General features: G+C 40.9%; 1 protein-coding gene across 1 annotated transcript in view; it reads left to right on the top strand.

The window, feature by feature from the left end:
• Window positions 1-19,068, top strand: part of F13A1 (coagulation factor XIII A chain) — a 148,346-nt gene extending 129,278 nt beyond the window's left edge. The window contains exons 14-15 of the mRNA XM_008070448.2: window positions 9,869-10,005; window positions 17,327-19,068. Of these exons, the coding sequence (XP_008068639.1) occupies window positions 9,869-10,005; window positions 17,327-17,480 (291 nt within the window). The 3' untranslated portion in view covers window positions 17,481-19,068. The remainder of the gene's footprint in view (window positions 1-9,868; window positions 10,006-17,326) is intronic.
• Window positions 19,069-21,603: the final 2,535 nt, after the last annotated feature.

Genomic DNA, 21,603 nt, shown 5'->3' with positions numbered 1-21,603 from the left:
TTTCTCCTTATTTTCTCTTCAAAGCCTTTGCCTATAGTGCTGTCTTCTTTAGGGCGCCCCTGGCTCAGCTTTGGAACTGTAGTGACCAGACAGCTAGTTTCCAGTTGTTCTTACATCATTCTCTTTACAGAACAAATCTAGGTCATCCTGGAAAATATTGGGCCCCCCTGTCTAAATCCAAGTCATTGTCAACCCAAGCGGGCTAGTGGCTATGTGTCCCTACATCCAATGAACCCAGTCTTGGATTTTATTTGTCTCTGGGGCAACAAAGATTGGGATTGGGCTAAATTGTGCTCCCAATCAACTATTCCCAGCACCCACCATGCATGAGTCAGAATGTGATCCCATTAAGGAAAAAGGCAGGAAGAGACAGTCATTAAACTTTAATGAGCACATGTCTCTTTCCCCATACTATCAAAATATTTGATGAGAAAATTATATTTCATTACCGTCAGATATAGACATTTTCTCAGCCTTTCCAGTGTTGATTGTTCTCTCTCTCTCTCTCTCTCTCTCTCTCATACACACTCACACACACACACACACACACACACACACAAACACACATACACGACGCACGCACGCACTCTCTCTCTCTCTCTCTCTAAATTTCAGTATCCTCTTTGCAAAGTAAATAACACTAACAATTATACTGCTCCTATTAATTACAATCTTACATAAAACACAGAGTTGTTATGGAGATTCACACCTATAGCAGTATTTGTGAGAATGCTGGTGAATGTTCCCTCCATCCTTCCCTAGTCCCTTCAATGCCTAGGAATTCAGTAGTCAGGCCCCGAGAGTTGCTTAGGGTAGCATGTGGACCACTGAGCTGCAGTGAATATAATTCTCATCTTGTGGCCTGAGATCTCTTGAGTCTCTGGTGAGCAGGTGTTGAGCATAGGCAGCATTCCCTGTGGTACCACAGGAAAAGGCCAGCCTTGAAGAGGCTGGAGTAAAGCTGGAGGGAGAGAGGAGATATATGTTCACCTGTTCTTCAGATGATCTCTGCTTAGTACCAACTCTTCTAAAACAGCCCATGAGCCGGCACTTCTGTGGTATTATCACATGAAGTAAGTCCTAAAGCCTTGGTAGAACATTATCAAACACCAGTAGAACGATCATACTTTTCTCATACAAACTAGAGGTAATTTTGCTAGGAAAAAATATAACCATTTTCTTTGTAATTGATTTTTTTAAAATTACAACTATGAGCAAACAGGTACCTCAAAGATTTTTTTTTAATTTAAACTTTTAAAATGTGAAAAATTGACTATTTCCAAGAGTTTTTAGTAACATATAATTTTTCCTTACATTTTTGTTTGTTAGCTAAAGAACTTATCAGTATGTATTCATCTCTTTGTTTAGTCACTCATGCAGTTACACATTCATTTATTGAACTCATTTGATATATAGTTATTTGGTGTCCATTCTGTAAATAAGCTGTAACAAATGCCAAGAGCTTCAAAAAAAAAAAATGATCCGGTTGAGAAAACTCCATCTTGAGGTCATTTTCATTGCCTTTTTCTTTGAAAAAGAAAGACTGCTGCTCTTTCCTTCCAACACTGGCCGACCTTGGTCAGCCCCAGGAGTGCAGTGGCTCTGTTTTAGTCCTGGGGTGCCCTCTTATAAGGACAGTGTGCACAGCACCAGGAAAACAGGCTAAATCTATATAAATCAGCTTCAACAAGCAGAATGTCTACTTGACCGGCACTGGCCTGTGGGATCACACAGGTTCCACGAGAAGTGTCACTGTCAAACCCCAGAGGAAGCAGAGATCTTTCTCTGGACAGTCCCACTCCAGGCCTGCCCTTACCCTGTCCTGTGCAGACCGTGCCCATCTGAGGGTGGAAGGAAGAAAGTCTAGCCCACTCGCCACCCAACAAGCCCTGCAGCCTAGCAGGAGACTTGCATCCACGACAAAAACAAGGACTCCTTTTCTACCTTGCACGGACACATGTGGCTCCAGCCCCATGACTAAATCTCTTCCAACTTGGGACACTAGCTTGTTTATTTTGTTTTATTTTTTTTAGAGTGACAAAAAATATTTTACCAAAATATAAGATTTACAGAAGCTTCCAGACAAGCCATACAAAATGGTCACAAGCTTTTTTTTGAAGGGGATTATTCTTAACAACCAATCTACTGTTTTGTTCTAACTGGACCTTTTCATAAGATGCCTGTGGTTTTTTTTTACTGAGGTTCACTCTAGAATTCGCTCCAGTTCCCCATCACTCACACCCCTGAAGCCCACCAGAGTGGGCAAGACTGGGAGGGTTCTGTGATAGGTGCTGGAACCCACCCCTCCCACATCCCAATTCCCATACTTTTATCCCAGAAGACAAATTAAAACTGGGGAGACCACTTGAGATGTCATGAGCACCACAAAGTACATGGCAGCGAATAAGTGAATTGTGAGACTGAACGACAGTTTGGTTTGCTCTGTAAATATCTCAAACTTTCCATCAAGGTAGAAAATGAAAACAGTTACATGTTCTAATTATCCCTGAACTCTGACCATTTTCCCTCCATCTCCAGCCTAGCACGTTCTCTCCCCAACCTCCCTGTGCTCTCTGGGGCTCCATCACAGCTCCTGTCACCAGGATCCGCCCCTGCTCTGCCTGCCCCCACTACCTCCAGGGAAGACCAGAGGACAGGGAGTAAAAGAAGGGCTTCTCTGCTTCTCTCCTATGTGGTTCTCTTCTGCCTGAGAAACCGAATCCACATTATTCCCATAGAGGACCTTATGGGTGAGGAGATTCTCCCTGGCAACATTTTCTCTCTTTAAACTTCAACTTCCATGAATGCTAGTATGTTTCAGATGCTCTGCTATACAATATTGCATTGGATCATGCCAGTAACTGCACAAGAAACTGAGACCCAGAGAGGTCAAGAGACTTGCCCAAGGACACATAGTGCAGCCTCTGGTCTTCAGCCCCTGAATCCAGCTCGTTTCCCCCTCAGCTTCACCAGAATAATATCACTGCATCCCGGCCACCACAGCTATGTCCCCGACACTGTTCCAGCCTATCTGTGAAGAAAATCAAAAGGAGACTCTAAGCAGGGCAAGGCTGTTGTGGGAGACTCTAAGCAGGGCAAGGCTGTTTACCCCGGGAAGGCAACTGACTCTCCACCCATTCATAGCTGTCGGTCAGCAAGGATCATGGTCATGGAATAAGACAGTAGGTATAGCCAGGAAGGAACATTCTTGACTATCTCTATGAACGAGACCTCCTCCTCTAAGGTGTGCGTTTCAGCTCTCCCTTCAGGACAGCTGTGGAACAACGTGCATTCTCATTTTGAGAATGAAAATGAGAAATTACTGGTTACTAGGGTACCTAAAGCAAAGTTTTCTGTATGTATTTATTTTTTGTTTTGTCTTAAAAAGAGACACACACACAAAGAAAAACCAACCCCATATACCTGTCATGTAATCCCAGTATGTTTAAACTATTGGTTATCTTTTTTTGTAAATGGTATCTCTATCATTTTAAAAATAGAAAATCCTAAATAGAAATTCTTATTATTGTCAAATAATATATAACAAGGGCTGGGCTCAGTGGCTCAGCCTGTAATCCCGCGCCTTTGGGAGGCCGAGGTGAGTGAATTGCCTGAGCCCGCAGGTTCGAGACCCACCTGGGCAGTGAGACCTCATCTCTACAATAAATCAAAAAATCAACTGGGCGTGGTAGTGCGCGCCTGTAATTCCAACTACTCGGAAGGCTGAGGCGGAAGGATGGCCGGAGCCCAGCAGGTCGAGGCTGCGGTGGCTGGGAGCGGCCACTGCACTCCAGTCTGGGCGACAGAGCGAGACTCCAACTCAAAATATATATATATATATTTAATAAGGCCCAAAACTACCTTGCCACATTTTACTCTGGCTTAGGAATCTAATTCTTTCTCCAAAATGTCAAAAAGAAAGATGAGTTACAGATATGTTTTCAAATTTAGTTGAAGGTCAACTTATAACCACTGTCCTCAAGTGATAGTTTAGTGATAACATAAAAAGATAATACTGCAAATGATTCTTTGGTGGATTTCAGAAAATAAAGAAGCTATTCCAGCAAAAAAGTTACATGTTTAACTCTTTTCTATCAGAGATCACATATATAGTTTTAAAGATAAATGTTTTACAATCAGAAAGACTTGGATTTACATTTGAGTTCTGCCAACTTCCTAGCTCTGTAATCATTTTATTTCTCCTCCAAGTTTCACTTTTACATCCATAAAATGAGGATAATAATAATGTCTGTCCCTAAGCTCAGAGGGCTGTAGGGAGGAGTAAATAAGGTAGAATAAGTAAAGTGATGAACAGAATGCTTGCATTAGAAGTAAACACTAACTAAATGTAAGTTTTTTAATATTACTTTTAATCACAGTCAGAGTAGGGTGTAGTCAAGCAATGACTCTGGCCCCCAATTGTGTGCATTCAAGTCTCACATACACTATTCACTATGTGAGCTTGAGCAAGTGACTTAATTTCTCTATGCCTCAGTTTCCTCATCTATAAAATGAACACTCATCATATCTACCTCATAGTGTTGTGAGGAGTAAGTGAGCTAATAGAACTTTCTATAGTTCTATGATGGGAACATTCTAAATCTGCACTGGCCAATATGGTAGCCAACTAGCAACTTTTGGCTATTGACCGAGACTAAGAATTTGATTGTTTTTTTTTTTTACATTTTATTTAATTTTAGTTGATTTTAATGTAAGTAGCCACAGGTGGCTAGTGGCTACAATATTGAAAAATACAGACTAAGAATACTGCCTGGCCATCCCAGAACCACTAGCATTAGTTAGTAAATGCCAATCTAAGTGTCAGCTAGAAACAGTCATAGTGCAGAGTTTACAAGTAAAATTGTTTATTACCAGCAGTGACCACAAGTCAAGGAGGACAAATCTCAGTTTCCAGTAATATCTGGAATGCATGATTGAAAGCACTTGAATAAGGGCTGTTAGGTGCACTGATAAATCATGTAAATCAAATTGCCTACTTAATTCACTCTTTCTCAAACTTTTTCCTTCATTCAGTTTTGGTTTTGAATGCACTTATGTACTTTGTAAAGCATATGTTCAGTGGGAGATATCTTGTGGTTTCCTAAAAAGCATTTTCTTCCAAAAAGTTTCTATGTGTGCGCGCACGCGTGTGTATGTGTGTGTGTGTGTGTGTGTAAATTTCCTGTTTACCAAAGAATCTGAGTAGCAGCTCATTATCATAAAATACTATAAAGGACAAGAAATCAGTGTGTCAATATTGGTAAGAGGTACTTAACTTGGAAAAGCATCGTATTACATATTTTAAATGGAATATTGAAAAAAAAAATCAGAGCCATCAAATACATGCCAAAGCATTTGGTAAAACCGAGTATGACATGTGCTTTATTCTTTTCTCTTCTCCAAAGTGAATACACATAGGAGTTTCTTCTTGATCTAACCTTCTCTAAATTGCCTGAAGACTTCCTTTATTTAAGGTTTTATGCGAGCAAAGAAAACAGAAATACAATTACGCAGATAATGGAATTATATCTACAGTAATAAAGGAAAGGAAGTTATACAGACTTCTAAAAGAATGAGATGCAAATGGACATTTCCTCCTAAAATAGTCATTGTTCTCAGCATAGTATGGAGCATCACTTAAATCAATGCAGAAGGTGAAAACATTATGTACAGACTCCGTTTTCCCCAAAAGAAGTGAGGAGGGGAAGATCCCTCCACTTAAATTTCCCAAACAGAAAACAGTGAACATTGAGAAGGTTTTTGTATTGAGTTTGGTTCGTGTGTCTAATAAGGCTCATTGTCACCTCAGTAATTAGGGGCAGGAAGCTTAAATTCTGGGTGCAGGAGACATATCAGAAAAAGGACACCGAGGCTTTGTTAATTGCAAAAGAAGCACACTACAACCAGACAAGGGTCCCCCCTCTTAACTCCACACCCTGCCCCAGCCTTCTCCCTGCTCCAGTATCTGGAAGGTCTGGGCAGCATTGATATACCCATGCCAGCAGGTAATTACAAGAGATAATATCTGGAAGCAAACTGATTGGGCATAACATGTGAAATTATCCAAGAAGGCTTACTCTCTTTGGGTCATATGAAATTCTGAGGCCTATCCATGAAGGCCCAAACACATGGGCCAGCCTTTCAAATACTAAATGCTCCCTGTCACCATTATCAGTGGTCTGGAAGGGTGTACTTTGTTTTCCACAATATAAGAATCCTCCTGTAGAGCTAGCCTACCTATGGAAAGCATTCTTAATCTGGGTTTCATAGACCCTAGAGAACCATGTATAGATACCCTGGATCCATAATGTAGCTCCTAAAAATTTGTGCCCATAGTGTATATATTCTGTTCTTGTCTCTGTGCATGTCTGTGTAGGGGAAGGTTCAGTAGCTACTATGAGACTTATTTTTTAAGTGGCTTGTGCCTGTCCTTATAATAGCATGCCATAATAATAATAAATAATATATAACAACATATAATATATAATATATAACATGTAATATATAATAATAACACCTGGAGAAGGCAGGTGGCTCCAAAATGCTTTCTCCAGAGTTAGAGTGACCATTGCAAACACTTTTGTTAGTAATGTCTTTGTAGCAGCTCCAGCTTCTCCAATTTAGAGAGCTTTTTGTAACTGTTATTTTTATCATGCATTTTTTTTAATCGAAAGGTTTTTGAAAACTTTTTATGGCAGGAAAAAATATTTTGGACACACTTGAGAATTAAAGCAAAGGCACCATGTAGTCTAATACACTTCTGTACCTCCAATATCTAAATTTATCACATCAGGACATCTGGGAAGAAAGTGAAAAATTCAGTCTGACTCTACATATTTTGTTCCAGTGGTTTTCAACTAGGGGAGGGAGGGAGCAATTTTGCTTCCCAAGGTGTGCTTGGTTGTGTTGACTGGGGCCAGGGGTTGCTCCTGACATGCAGTGGGGAGAGACCATGGATGTTGCTAAATATCTTCCACTGTGCACAACAGTCCCACAACATAGATCCAGGGAGTCTAAAATGGCAGTAGTGCTGAGGCTGAGAAACCCTGGTCTAGACCATGACTATTGACTTGGCCATAGCCTTCAAACCGGTCTAACCCATCCACACCCCATGTGCCAACAGACATAAAAGTAACTGCTGGTTCATGTTCCAGTTTGCCTGTTATTTAACAAGTTTCCTCCCCATTGGGCCTTATTGATTCTCAGTCTTGTCACTGTGGCTTCAAATCCAACAGTGCTCCCACCAATTTGAAAATCTCCCTTACTTCCCAACTGGCATTTTGGACCTCAATACAAAATGTTTTTGGATGTTTTGTTATTGCTGAGTTGTTGGCTTCTTCAGCTCTTCTGGCCTCAGAATCCAGGACTCCATCTTAAGAGTCCAGGCTCTCTCATTAGATAGTCTTGAACTTGAGTCCCAGCCCAGTTGTTTAGTAGCTTCAAGTCCTCATACAAGTTATGTGTTTCCCTGAACCACAGTTTTCTCTTTCATAAAATGAAAGGCCTGGCACCAAGGGTCCTGCCCCAGAAAACTTTCTTCTTTCTAAGGGAAATACTATTAATATAGTATTGTCTTGTTCCCAGGTTTCTTAGTGCTGACACAACTGCAGCCCTAGTGTTGTGAGGCTTATGTGAGAATGTACGTGAACTGTGGTTGTCAACTGAGACTGGTCCCTAGAAATCAACAGGGGTGTTTCAAATAAATAAATCAAAGGCTCCACCACCTGGGATTGTAATTTAGTTGTTTGGAATGGGTCTAAATCGCTGGAGTTTTAAAGTTTTCCTGGTGATTCTATTGTGCACACCAGATTGAAGACTGCTGGTTAAAGCACTAGACTCCCTGCCTGGCACACAATCCATGCCCTCTAAGATGGTTGTCACCTGCTGTCATCACTATCATGATCATTATCTACCTCACTCCTAATTGCCCTAAATGCAGTTCTCACCCCCTGCCCCCAGGAGATGGGGATTTGAATGTAACAAACTTGGGAAATTGGCTGAAAGTTTCATTTTTCCTACAGACTTAAAAAAATCTCAGGCCGGGCTCAGTGGCTCAGCCTGTAATCCCAGCACTTTGGGAGGCCAAAGCGAGTGGATTGCCTAAGCTCACGGGTTTGAGACCAGCCTGGGAAACTTGGCAAGACCTCGTCTCTACAATAAATCAACAATTAACCGGGTGTTGTAGTGCACACCTGTAGTTCCAGCTTCTTGGAGGGCTGAGGTGGACCATCTGAGCCCAGCAGGTCGACACTGGGGTGACTGTGAGTGTGCCGCTGTACTCCAGCCTGGGCGACAGAGTGAGACTCCAATTCAAAAAAAAAAAAATCTCATAGAAAAAAAGTCAAAAATCATGGTATGATAAAAGCTATAAGATGTTATTCTTTTTATTGATATATAATAATTATACATATTTATAGGGTATTTGTGATATTTTGATACATGCCTACAATGCATAATGATCAAATCAGGAAGATTTTATTCTTGGCTCTAGAGTCAGTAAGAAGGCTCCTCTTCTCAGGGCAATATTCTTCCTCTTTACCTTCATCATAAGAAAGGCTCATGTTCATGTGTGGCTAAAGAAACAAGGTATAAATATGGCTGGGTTGTCATATAGAAAACTCAACAGTAAATTCCAACAGTAAATTTTTGAGTCATCAACTTAATATAACAAATATTTAATGGACACTGGCTAGGTATTGAAGGTAATATAGAGTGTATAAAATATAGAGTGTATAAAGCACCCGTACTTAGATCATTGCTCCTCTAAAAACAAACCTGAGCTATAACGTGTTGAACTTTTTCCATGCGCCTTGCAATGTGTTCACTGTTTTATGTGCTTTATCTCATTGCAATCCTTTCTCATGAGGGAAGAACTATTATTTTTATCTTGTTTCTAAGTTACTTAGAGCTTATACAGATCTGTGCGTTTGGCATACATAGCCCTTAAACAAACAAGCAAATCTTTTAGCTACCTGGTCATTTTCCAGTACATTGTGTTTGTGTTGGGAAAACATATAGTTCCGAGTCTGTGGTACATAGTAAACACTACATAAATTATAAAAATTTTAATAATAATAATAGTCATAATAGCATTCTACATGGATTACCCCATACAAACATCAGTTCATTTGAGAGAAAAAGAAACTGAGGCTCAGAAGGTTTGTGTAAGTCACCAAGGCCCCACTGCTATTGAGTGTTGAAGCTGGCATTGAGCTCTGACCATTTCCTATGATGCTTTTACAAATACCTGATACTCCTGAGAGTCGTTATAGATCAACTCACCAGCAAACAGTCCTATAACCTCCCAGACTCAGATATGGCTGCAGATCAAAAATCTCTTTTCCCTATTTTAGTGACCAGCTTCTTCTTCATGTTTAACAGTAAGAACTCTCTCCTTGTCCATATTGCTTTCTAATGTGGCTGAAAGTAAGAAGACACAAGCCCCCTGGAACATTTTCTACCACTTAAACTCAAAAATTCCCTATGTCCTGGCAGAAAATTTGAGCTCTATCCAGAACCAGAGTTCACTTGGCCACCCTCACCACAAAATCTGTTGCTGTACCAAATGCACGTCTACCTCCTGCCGAAGAGAACAGCCAGTGGCCATGGCTACTGACTTGAGTTCTAATTAGGTTGGTTTTATAATGAGGAAAAGAGTGCAATTCTAATTAGTAATTTCCCATGATTTTCTCAATAGGTATCCCCCAGTCAAAGCAATAAGCTATCTTTGTCACACGGGTTCCATTGCCAAAAAAATAACCATACTGTTAAACTTTAGCAAAAGGGAAGATAGCTAAGGAAACAAGAGAATAGAAAGAGTTTTTGCTTGCTGTTAATAAACCACTTTCTCCCTCTATTTGTTTCTTAGGTCCGTGGCGCTCAGATAGTTGGTTCTGACATGGTTGTGACTGTTGAGTTCACCAATCCTTTAAAAGAAACTCTGCAAAATGTCTGGATATACCTGGATGGTCCTGGAATAACAAGACCAAAGAGGAAGATGTTCCGGTGAGCCCTGAGTAGTTGAGGAATGTGGGTAGACAGCACAGGGCTGCGGGAAGATCTATCTCTGTCTATCTATCTGTCTACCTCTCTCTCTCTCTCTCTCTCTCTCTCTCTCTCTCTCTCTGTGTGTGTGTGTGTGTGTGTGTGTGTGTGTCTTTTCCAAACTTATATCCACTCCCAAAGAAAATGTCTAAGAACCTGCCACCTCCTTATTGACCATTTCTGTGGGTCATGAAATAAAAATAGTACTGGTTTTACCAGCACTTTCTTCATTTAAGCCTTAAAACCACCCTAATAAGGTACTATAATTATCTCCCTTGTAAGTGAAGAATGTGAGAATTTGAGAGATTGACTGGTTGACCCTCAACTTACACAGTTTAGAAGAATACCAAGATTCAGATGCCAGGTGGATAATTTCAGAACCCAAGTTCAAAACATTTTTCCACACTACCTATTCATGTGTCGATTCTACTAATCTTTATAGAATTTTTCCCATGAGTTATAGATTAAGTTAAAGAAGGTACTTTGCATGAATCCTTCCTTTCCAACCCCACCTCACAGATTTTACCAACTTATTTTACCAACTTCTATCACTGTTACAACTGTGGTTTTTGTTTTAGTCTTTTTTTTTTTTTTTTTTTTTGGAGAGCCTGAAGCACTCTAGACTTGGCTCCACATTTGGAGGACCAAAGACTACTCCAGGCTTTATAATAATATGAATGGAACGCAGCCTCTTCCACACAAAATGTCATCAAAGTGTGCCTGAGAAGTCTCAGTTCTGTGACTTCTATTGACAAAGAGTGTCTCCTAACAAGACAAGCCATTTCATGATCAGGTAGCTCTAATGGTAAGAAAGCACACTTTTCTATCTTTTGAGCCTACCAGTGCTCCTAATTCTGCCATCTGAACTGACACAAAATAAGGCTCATCTCTCTTTTATCTGATGACTTACAAATGTTTGCAAATAGCTCTCTCATCTTCCTCAAGTCTTCTCTACTTGGGACCAATATCTGCCCTGACTTAATCTCTCTCACCTCTAATGTGGTTTCATCTCCCTCTCTCTCCCACACATTCCAATTTGTCACTACTCCCCTTAAAGTGTGACACCTAGAATGGATCCCAATCTTTGAGGTTTATTACTTTCATTTCTTCCACAAATAAGTCCCTGTCAGCATCAATCAATCTAGCACATTTCCTGGAGGGTGACCTTCTAAAGCATAGAGAGGGAGGTGGAGGACTTTGGAGATTGCCTTATGACCAAATTTGTTAGGAATTTTTCCATTTCCCTTTATGGAAGTTATTCCATCGTGGAATCTGCGGGACAAGCACAAGGCCTCACTTACCCCCTCTGGGGCACATTGACTGCCTGCAAAGGGCTCTCTGCATTTCTTTCAAGTTACAGTCCTCACAGCTTCTTCATGCCATCATGTAAGGGATGCCTTACTGCGGATGCAATCAAAAACAAAGAAAATAATTTGAGTGGTTTTGAAAAAAAGCAAGCACAAAACATAATAACTGTCCTTTGCTAATAGAAAGTTGCAGGAATACAAGAATTAAATTAGTAATCAAACCTTGCTACAGGGAGAGGTCAGCAACGATAGCCCTGCTTTCGTCAGAGACGACAGTCTTGCTCACCCGTTCTCTCACCTTCCCACTCAAATCAGATGCAAGAATCACTCAGGCAAAATGAAACACGTCTTCTCTTCCAAACAGGCCGCTGCTGTATCCAATTTTTCCTTCTCGAACAGTAACCCCACGTCTGAATGTACTGGAACCTTCCACTACCTTTACACCTTGGTTGATCCCAGAATCCCACCTTGATCAAGATCAATGCATGGAAAGGGACACTCTGTGTCTTAAACAAAAGATGAATTCTAACACAGTGCAATGACACACCATTTAGGAGGCATAGGGCTCAAGGTAGTTTAAGTTTCCAAATGCTAGGCCAGGCGCAGTGGTTCAAGCCACTTTGGAAGGCCAAGGCGAGAGGATTGCCTGAACCCACAGGTTCAAGATAAGCCATGGTGAGACCTCTTCTCCACAATAAATCAAAAAATTAGCCAGGCGTGGTAGCGTGCCCTGTAGTTCTGGCTACTTGGAAGGCTGAGGTGGAAGAATTGCCTGAGCCCAGCAAGTCAAGGCTGCGGTGACCAGGAGCATGCCACTGCACTCTAGCCTGGGTGACAGAGTGAGACTTGAACTCAAAAAAAAAAAAAAAAGTTTCCAGATGCTTTGCTTATTGTTGATATCTGACACTGGGGTAGTGGAAAGTAGGGTGAATTTCGGAAAGGATGGGCAAAGCCAGTCCCTACTCACACACAAGGCAGATGTCCTACCCACTCACTGGCTCAAGGTACTCTTAGTAGAGTGAGAGCAGATCTAGGAATACCAGATTCGTGTAACAATGTAGACCCCTAGAAAGTACACTTCCATGGAACCAAAAATCCTTTACAAGGCTGTATTTCTTTTTAGAATACAGATCTCAAGTTGTCAGGGAATCACCATCCCTACTCATTAATCCACACCCCTACCTGGTCTACCAAAGGCAAGGGAGTCTCCAACCCAAGGCAGAGGGCCTAGAAGAAAGGAGCTGGTAAGCAGAATTGGAAGCAGTAACAAAGAAGGTGATATCTCACTTCCCACTCAGGGTGTGAGCCAGCTCTGTTCCAAGACAGTTTACCATCCTGCTTGCCCCTCACTGAATCCTATCTCAGATGCTCAGATGTTCCATTACCACAGACTCTTTGTTTTTAAGTTGATGTACTTGATGCTTCCAGAGCATCAAGTAATTCGTCTTTCAGATTCATTTTTCTCTTTAAAAAATGATTAGGTTTAGTGAGTTATTTCAAGAGAAAATTTTCCCCACTTTGTGATTTGAGTTTAAAATGTAAGTTTCTCAAGTAGGACAGAAGCTGAGAGTCAACACACAGAGGACAAACCATGGGTAGTTGCAGTTTATTGCAATAATAATCCCATTTGCCTGTGTGCATTCAAGATGATAAATGGTCGGTACATCCTGATGGCTCAGCACATTACTGAGAATCATTTATCACAGCATCCATCCCCAGGAAATAGGATTATTTCAACATTACTCCACTTACCAAAAAAGGCAAATGATATTTTTCTCTCTTTCTATTATGAAGTTATCTGTGGATAAAATAACATGCATATGTATCTTTGTGTATGAGTATTTTCACATGTACATATAATTATGTGGGAGGTTTCATGAGGAAGGGAGAGTGGTGAGGTAAAGGTCAAGACTTAGTTTCTGTTTGAGGTTGTTACCTACATTCCATCGTCCCAGGTCAGATCCTTAAGCAGGACAATGGATTCACAAGGTGCTTCTGGTGGATCTCGTGGGGGAAACAAGGGGAGAGAAAGTGAATGGATACCTGTAAAACTAGCACAGCTCTTGAGAAATAAATTATCCTAAACCTACATTCATATTGAATTGGTCAATGTAAATTAAGGACAGAGCATTATCTTTCTGCATATAGGCAGGAGAAACTTTCTTAAATTATTTTGCAAAGGGTTCAGGCAGAGAAAACCTCAAAAATGGTGGTAATAATGATAATGATAAGAAGAAGAACATATTTCTAACACGTTTTTGGCTCGTGCCATGGTTCTAGCTGGAATGCAAAATAACTCATCCTACTTTCTCCTCACCCTGTTCAATATTCCACAGTGTCCACCTTTTACAACTGAGGAAACAATGATGAGGCAATGTCTTTCAAACCTTGACTCATACAATCTAGTCACTAGATTTGAAGAAATACTCACGTATATAGGTTATGTATGTGTGCTTTTTTAAAACATAATTTGTCTTTTATATAGCTGATTAAAATAATTTATATAGCCACATTTTTAAAGAACCAAATTTTAAAAAGCATTAGCAAATGTCAAATTAATTTAGACATTTTAGAAGATCAGTGTCAAAGTCGATGCCTGGAACAGCTTCATAGAGAGAGCTCCCCAAGGTCATAGATGCCTTTTCCAATTCACCAGCCACAGATATGTTGGAGAAAGGGATTTATTATGTAGCATCTGAATTTCTACGATTTGGGCCTTTTCCTTTTTTATCCCCAAACACATACACCCACAGCCAGCTGAAATGCACATTGTTTTACTGACAATTGAGGAAATCTTGAGGTTCAACCTTTACACAGAACAGGTCCTATGCAGGTATATGGCCCCATATCTCCCCCTTCACTTTAGCTCTGTTTGAAATGATGCTGCATGGCCCCAGGCCCCCAAGGGTAAATGGGGACTCAGGTAGCTGAAGCTCTTGAGACCCTCTTGATTTTCTTTGGCAGTTCGCTTCCTTCCAACATGTCTCCAGTCCAAAACTCAACATCACTTTCAGCTCCTGTGCCCTCAGGTCCCTCCATGGTGTCTAGTAGAAGTATCTTACCCCAGGCCCAGAGCAATCTCCCAGGAGTCTATGGAACTAGCCACAGAATTTCTTTGCACAACACATTACTCTTTCTGAACACAAGCTCTCTCTTCAGACCCCCTGAAGTATTTCTGTTCTTGAAGTTCCATCATCCTTTTCTCCTTGAAGTTCCATCATCCAGTTGCTCCCATTGACTCAGCTTCCTTCCTCAGCTCCCTTGTCATGGGTGCTGACGTGAATGGTGGAATTCTTGTCTGACCTGGTCTTTTATTTATGTATTTTTTTGAGTGGAGATCTCACTCTGTTTCCTAGGTAGAGCACAATGGTATGATCACAGCTCACCACAGCCTCAACCTCCCGGGCTCATATGATCCCTTTGCCTCAGCCTTCTGAGTAGCTGGGACAGCAGGCACATGCCAAAATGCATGACTAATTTTTTGTACTTTTTATAGAGAGGGGTCTCACTATGTTGCCTAGGCTGGTCTCGAACTTCTGGGCTCAAGCAATCCACCTGCCTCAGCCTCCCAAAATGCTGAGAATACAGATGTGAGCCACTATGCCTGACCTCTTTTCCTCCTCAGTTCTTATCTATACCTTTTCATTCAACCTGAATATGGTCCCTCCAAGGGAGAACTGAGACCCCCTGGTCTCTTGTGCACTCAGACAAGCATTCATTGAAACTTAGCCACACTTTGTGGTACAGATCCTAGCCATCCTCCAAGTCCACATACCACTGGGAGAAAAGAGTTAGGCACAAAATTCAGCCTACTCATTAATATCATAAACATTGCTTTGGACTTGAGTTAGCAGATTTGCTTGTCTATTGACTAAACCAGCCACACTGGTAATGTTCCCTTCACTTTCTACTCTGCCTAAAAGTTGGATATCGGCCAAGGATCGCTTTTGCCTAAAAGTCACTATAACCTGCTGATTTGATAAAATTTTCTCTCATGATAAATTCATCTGATGAGGGTTGGAGAAGAAGGAACAGCTGAGGCACTCCTTTGTCATCCCGTGAACAAACAAAAACTGGCAGGATGAAATGGTAGCAGCTAATAATTTATGAATGTTCATTACATCCCTCACTCGGTTCCAGGTTCTTTGCTTGGGTTGTTTAATTCTCACAGCAGTTCTATAGGGTAAGTGCTACATAATTCCCATTGTAGAGAGAAGAAAACAGAGGCTTAGTGAAGGACAATAAATTGCCTAAGATTATACAATTAATAAGTGGGAGAGTCATGTTTTGAGCCCAAGTGCCTTGACTCCAGAGTCCATGGAGCTTATAGCCAGTAGTCAATATTTGTCTATATAGACACCGATCATTGCACATTATTTAGAGAGAAAAATCTGACTTTTTAAAATGGATACATTCATTCCAATTTGCTTTTCTCTCTATAGCTCCATCTGACAGGCAGATATAGTCATTAAATAAACTCCACAGTGTTCATTATGGAACCATGCTCAAAACATACTATAAACAAGATCTTCAGTGCATATATGTGTAACAGCATCTCCATTTTCATAATTTCTGAGCACCCCAAACTGCTAAGTATTTATAGAGATTTTAGGTCCCTGAATCTATTAGCATTCAAATTCAGTATGCACCAGCTTTAGTGACCATAAAATAACTGAAAATTAGATGAGCTTACATCTATCTGAACAAGTCATATTGAGCAAGTTGTGCTACATTGTACAAAAGTATGTGGTGCAGATTGTGCTGTGTCATCTCTAAGAGGAAGCAGTCAATACTTTTGCTATGTGGCAAGTCTTTTTACCATCCTTCGTTTTACTTTCTGATGTTCAGGTTTTCGTGAAATTCAGAATAGTAACTACTCTACTTTCCTAGCAGGAATCTAGAACAAATATGCAGCTGGTTCTTATTCCAGCATATCCATTACCTGAGCCATTAGGTGCCATTAGGTTGTGCGACCTGGAAGATTGTGTAGGCGGAGGGTGTCGTGGCTGCAATGGCCGTGAGGGTGCCTCTGCACTCCAGTCTGGGTGACAGAGTGAGACGCCAACTCAAAAAAAAAAAAGAAAAAGAAAAGGTGACTTCAGATTTTTAACCCTCGTTTTTCTTTGTAATTATAAAATGTGTTGAATAGTATCTACTTCAAAAAACTGTCAAATTTAAGAAATCTGAATATAATCTTCTCCCAAGACTTACAGGGGAGGATATGTGTGAAGCACCCTAGAGAAGCCTAAATCTTCCCAACCATAATTGACTTCAATCACCACTGGAGTAGGCTTGTTTATGATCCTTAGGAAGACCTCAGGGCATAGACTGGGAGAAAGAAGAGAACATTAGAACCATTAATGGCTATGTCATTATAGATTAGGGCACTGGCAACAAAGAAGCAGAAAGTAGAATGGGTGGAGGGACCCAATTTGGTGGTTGAAATAAGATTTTGAACTATAAAACATGAAGATATTCATAGTTAGATGGCATCAGGAAAGGTTATGTTCCAGATGGTGGGTTGGGAACAAAGTCTATAGGGAAACAGCAATAACTAAATAGAGTGCCGGGTGATTTGGATAGGACTCTAATCCCAGGAACTACAGAGGCAAAAAATGAGCTGAGGCAAAAGATCAGTCACATAGATATGGCTACTGTGGAGGGCCTGGGGACAAACTAGAGTTCCATTGACCAATGGCTCAGCTCAGCTCCTGAAGGAGACTGGGAGACTGGCAGATGCATCCAAGTGGAAGGAAACATGACCTAATGGGACTGTGGTGACAGGCTCTACAGAGGCTCATACAGGAGCTTCATTTGGGTTGTAACTTGCTGAGTCAGCCAATCCGGCCCTTCGGTCCTCTAAGCACCATTCGTGAAAGAAAGAGAGTACGTGACCTAGCAAGGGTTCTCATTGCTTTCTGATCAGGGTGGGAAGCTGGATTTGCCAACCTCTCCTCTCTTTTCCATTCTTTCAGTGAAATACCGCCCAACGCCACTGTGCAGTGGGAAGAAGTTTGTCAGCCTTGGGTCTCTGGACCACGGAAGCTGATAGCCAGCATGACCAGTGACTCCCTGAGACATGTGTACGGCGAGCTGGACTTGCAGATCCAAAGACAATCTTCCATGTAAATCACACAGAAGGCTAAATGGATCTAGGCACTTAGCCTCTTGCAGTCTTAGCTAAGGAAATTCTAATGCAAAAATAGTCAGCTCTTGCTTTAATTTAGACATGAAGACCCAGACAGGACTGGAGAGCACCCTAGAGTGGGGATGCCACATATTTCAAAGACACACTTTTCAAAACCCTGGCTATTCAGTTTTGGAAGTTGGTTTTTAATTGCTCCACCTTCCAGAGGATGCTGAGCATTAGCTTTAATTAAGCTCTAATTGATCTCTCATAGCTCATAAGAGTCAAAACCATCATCCATCATCACAAATGGCTGCAGCTCCAAATATCAGAGGGCTTGCCTTAGTAGGGGGATTTGCTCAATACCTGGCCTCATTTAAAACAACTTCTGATTTCCCACTCAGTGTTTTAGGGGCAGCATACTCCCTAAAAAGGAGGGAGATACAGGATTTGAGGCCTAGAATTCTATTCCCCTTTCTTGGAATCAGGTTTTACCCTCTATGTCAGAATATTTTTCCCAGGACTGGAGCACAACATCATTTTTCTTCTTGGCAAAGCCAGGGAAAGGTCTTTCATCTTGCACCTGCAGCCAAGCGACTGCCTGCCAAATTTCACAGATTTACCTTGTGAAAAGATGTGGCCTCATATTAACAAATTTCATTTGTGGGAAACTTAATCACCTATGAGGCGATAAGAAAGCAGGTGCAATACTCAGATCTATTAAATAATGTCGTTTTACAGTACATTCTATAGAAGGTGTCACACTGTGACCTGATCAGCAAGAACCAATATCCTCTACTTTAACCCTTTCTAGGGTGCAGTACTAGAAAGTAAAGAGGTTGATTTATAACTGAAATATTGAAGAATTTATCTCCTATTTAGTATTTATACTTCACCTGTCTCTCCGGGATCATCTTCTATGCAAAATGATGCGGGCCCAGACCCTTTTACAAAGGTAGACTAAGCCCAACAAGCTAGAGAAGCTGGTAGCTTTAGGGACCAGGCATGTGGAAGGACAGTGATCACTGATTCTCGCTTGTCCCCTTTACATCACCCATGATGAGACCTCAGCCTGGCACTCAGGTGCTGACAGGTAATACGGACTCAGCCTTGCAAATTGCCATTGTTAGTTCTGATTCAACAGCAGAGGACACTGACGTCCTTTGTATTATGCTCCAAGGCTTCAATGGACAAGATCACCTGATATTTATTTGCAAGGCTGATTTGTAGTAGAAATTTTCCTTGGATATGCCTAGGTCAGTAAACTGATTCTTCCCAAAACATGAACAGTGGGAAGGATGCTGAGGCTGGGTGGGGGTGGGGAACCAAAAATGGAATGTTCTGGTTCTACATTTCTAAGCCTTGAAGACTCTTCCTGAGCCTTCAGCACTAACCTATGAGGAGGGTTATCTGGACCCCTCTATAGATACGTTGCACATTAAGTCCATTAAGATATCTCTCAAGCCTTTCAATACCCAATTTTAAAGTGAAATGCATATTGCTTCATGGTTCAACTGGCTTAACTTAGTAAATCTTATTCATTAGAATGTAATAGAAGCTTAAAATAAAGTTAATCTGATTATGTTTGCATCTGCACAGAAGTGAACATTTTAAATTTTCCATTCTAATTTTCAACACACTACCAACCACAACTGCTTGCAAAATCACCCTCCCTCCACAGTATACAGCCCACCCTGGATAGGAAGACAAGCATTTGTCCTTTAAAGAAAATGACTCTAACAGGTGTAAACATCACAATTAGCTTTCTTTACCTCTCCCTCTCTATGTTTTCATTAACCACATTCATGGAAGGAGAAAGTTGCATACATGTATTTAGTTAAAAAACAAAAACAAAACAGCTTCCAGAAACCACAAAATCTCTGTAGATAATTTATTGCGAACAATTTCATGAATCATTATGATGAATCAGTGGATAGCCAACTTGGAAACTTACCATAATGAACACCTATTATGGTCTTAGAAAAGGGATGGAAAATATATGACAAATATGTGAAGGAGATCTTTTATTCATGACATGACAGACATCATTGAACAATTGCAATCCAGATAGGGCCTCAGAATCCTTCTGAACTCCTGGTTGCAGCTACAAACTGAAGTTGGCACTCAGTATGAAACCCATTTGTGATGCCTACTTTTGAGCCAGCCCATCTCCTTTGACAGCTGGGATTCCACACTATGTAATAATGCTGTGGCCCTACAAACTATATCTTAGCAATGGTAACAAACAATACAGTCTCAGATAGCAGCAGAGACTGTGAGCTCCAGTTTCTGCCTGTGCTACTCTTCAATGCTTTAAACAAATCCTTATTTGTGTCTAGAACTTCAGTGACAAAAGAGGGGTAATAATATTTATGTTTTCACAAAATTCTCCTAGGGGACATATCAAACAAACCTTAATAACAGAAACACACACCAGATAAATAGATGTATTGCTTTTTTCAAACAATTTCATCTCATTAACCTTTGTGAAAGAGGTAAATGTGATTATTTCCAACCTCTTAATGAAAAGCCTAATGAAGCCTAGAGAGCCATGCATCATGGCAAGTCAAACTAGGGGTAAGAGTGGGCAGTGAAAACAACTCTAGTTTCACAATAGCCACTTGCTGTGCACTCTCTAAACCTCTTGTCCGCTCCACGTTTTAAGAATGCTGACTAAGACCAACTTCAAGACTCTTTGAAGATCTGTAGTATAATGACAAATAAAAATATGAACAAATTTATACTAGGAGTGCAGAGGGAAATGGGGTTTGTGCTAGACTCATTAACAATCAAGTCACAAAATCCCAGGTGGAAGGTCATTGTTTATAAACCACCACCTAATGTTATTACAAAGTTAATAGTCAGCCAACCCAACCATTCACGCACTCATCTTTTCGCCCATCCAGTCATCCTCTGCCATCCAGCCAACCATCCAACCTTTCAACCATCTATTCATCCTTTTATCCAACCACCCATCCATGCACGCATCAGGCATCGCTCTAGAGCATAGGAATTCAAAGATGGAAATTCCATGATCCCTGCCCAGAAAGAGTTAATTAAAAAAAAACAGAGAATCGGATATACAACAGATAAGGTACAACAGGTAGGAATAAGAATTGAGGTATGCCCAGGGTATCGCGGAAATAAAGATTTTTAAAAAGAGGAAAAAATTAGATTTTAATCTTGCAAAAAGAATAGGAAGTAAATTGGAGACTATTTAACAGAGATGAGTTCATGTAACAATCCAGAGAGAAGAACGCAAATTAGGTTCCTAATGAGCTTGGTACAGAGAGCTGCTGAGTACCCAGAGAGGCAGGGTCAGAAATGCAGGTATGGATCAGAGTTGGAGCACTTCCCAGAATGAGAATTTGCCCCTTCTGGAATGTATTGTGGAGTGGAGCTAATAGAGGCTGCTAGCAACAAACTGGATACAAAACTAAAAGCTATGAGTGGGTCAAAGAGTGAACAAAGGGTGGAGAACAGAAGATAGTATGCCTAACTCAGATCAGTAAGGAAGGTGTCAGATTGGAATTGTGGCCACCGTTGGGTTCAGGAATGGGAAATGAGACATGCCAGAGCCCAAGCAGATAAAGAAAGGTTGTATGTGGGTGACTGACCAGGTCCAAGCTAATAGATAAAAGTGTGTACAGACAAGTCCTAAAAGCTAAATTTTGGGCAGCCAAGTAATTAATATGGACAGGGACTGCTGAAGACTCGGCATCTTGCCCCTAAGATTGTGCTCCCTTGTGTTTTAAAGGCAAAGTTCTCCAACCAGTACCCAAAAGAACCAGCTACATCTGGAGTACCATGGAAATAAAGAAGAAAAGATGCCCATCTTAGAACAAGTTTGTCCTTCTGTTCTCAGACCTCCACTCATTCAGACTTAATTTTCCCTTCATAAGCACCTACCCTTCTATATAAGAATGGAAAAAACAGCATAACAGAACTTGTTAGTATGTCTGTAAGAATTCATATTATAAAAACAATCAGGTCGGCACGGAGGCGGCGCGTTTCCAGTGTATGAAAAGCTGAAGAGATGCTAATAAATTATCAACTGGCTAAAAGCTGCTTCAGAATTCTGTCTAGATATTCTTGAACCTCTGACTGGACTGTGTCCCACCTTCC

Source organism: Carlito syrichta, unplaced genomic scaffold (assembly GCF_000164805.1).
Source record: "Carlito syrichta isolate Samal-C Ts95f unplaced genomic scaffold, Tarsius_syrichta-2.0.1 Scaffold313424, whole genome shotgun sequence".
NCBI lineage: Eukaryota > Metazoa > Chordata > Mammalia > Primates > Tarsiidae > Carlito > Carlito syrichta.
This window is presented reverse-complemented; position numbering and strand designations above follow the sequence as displayed.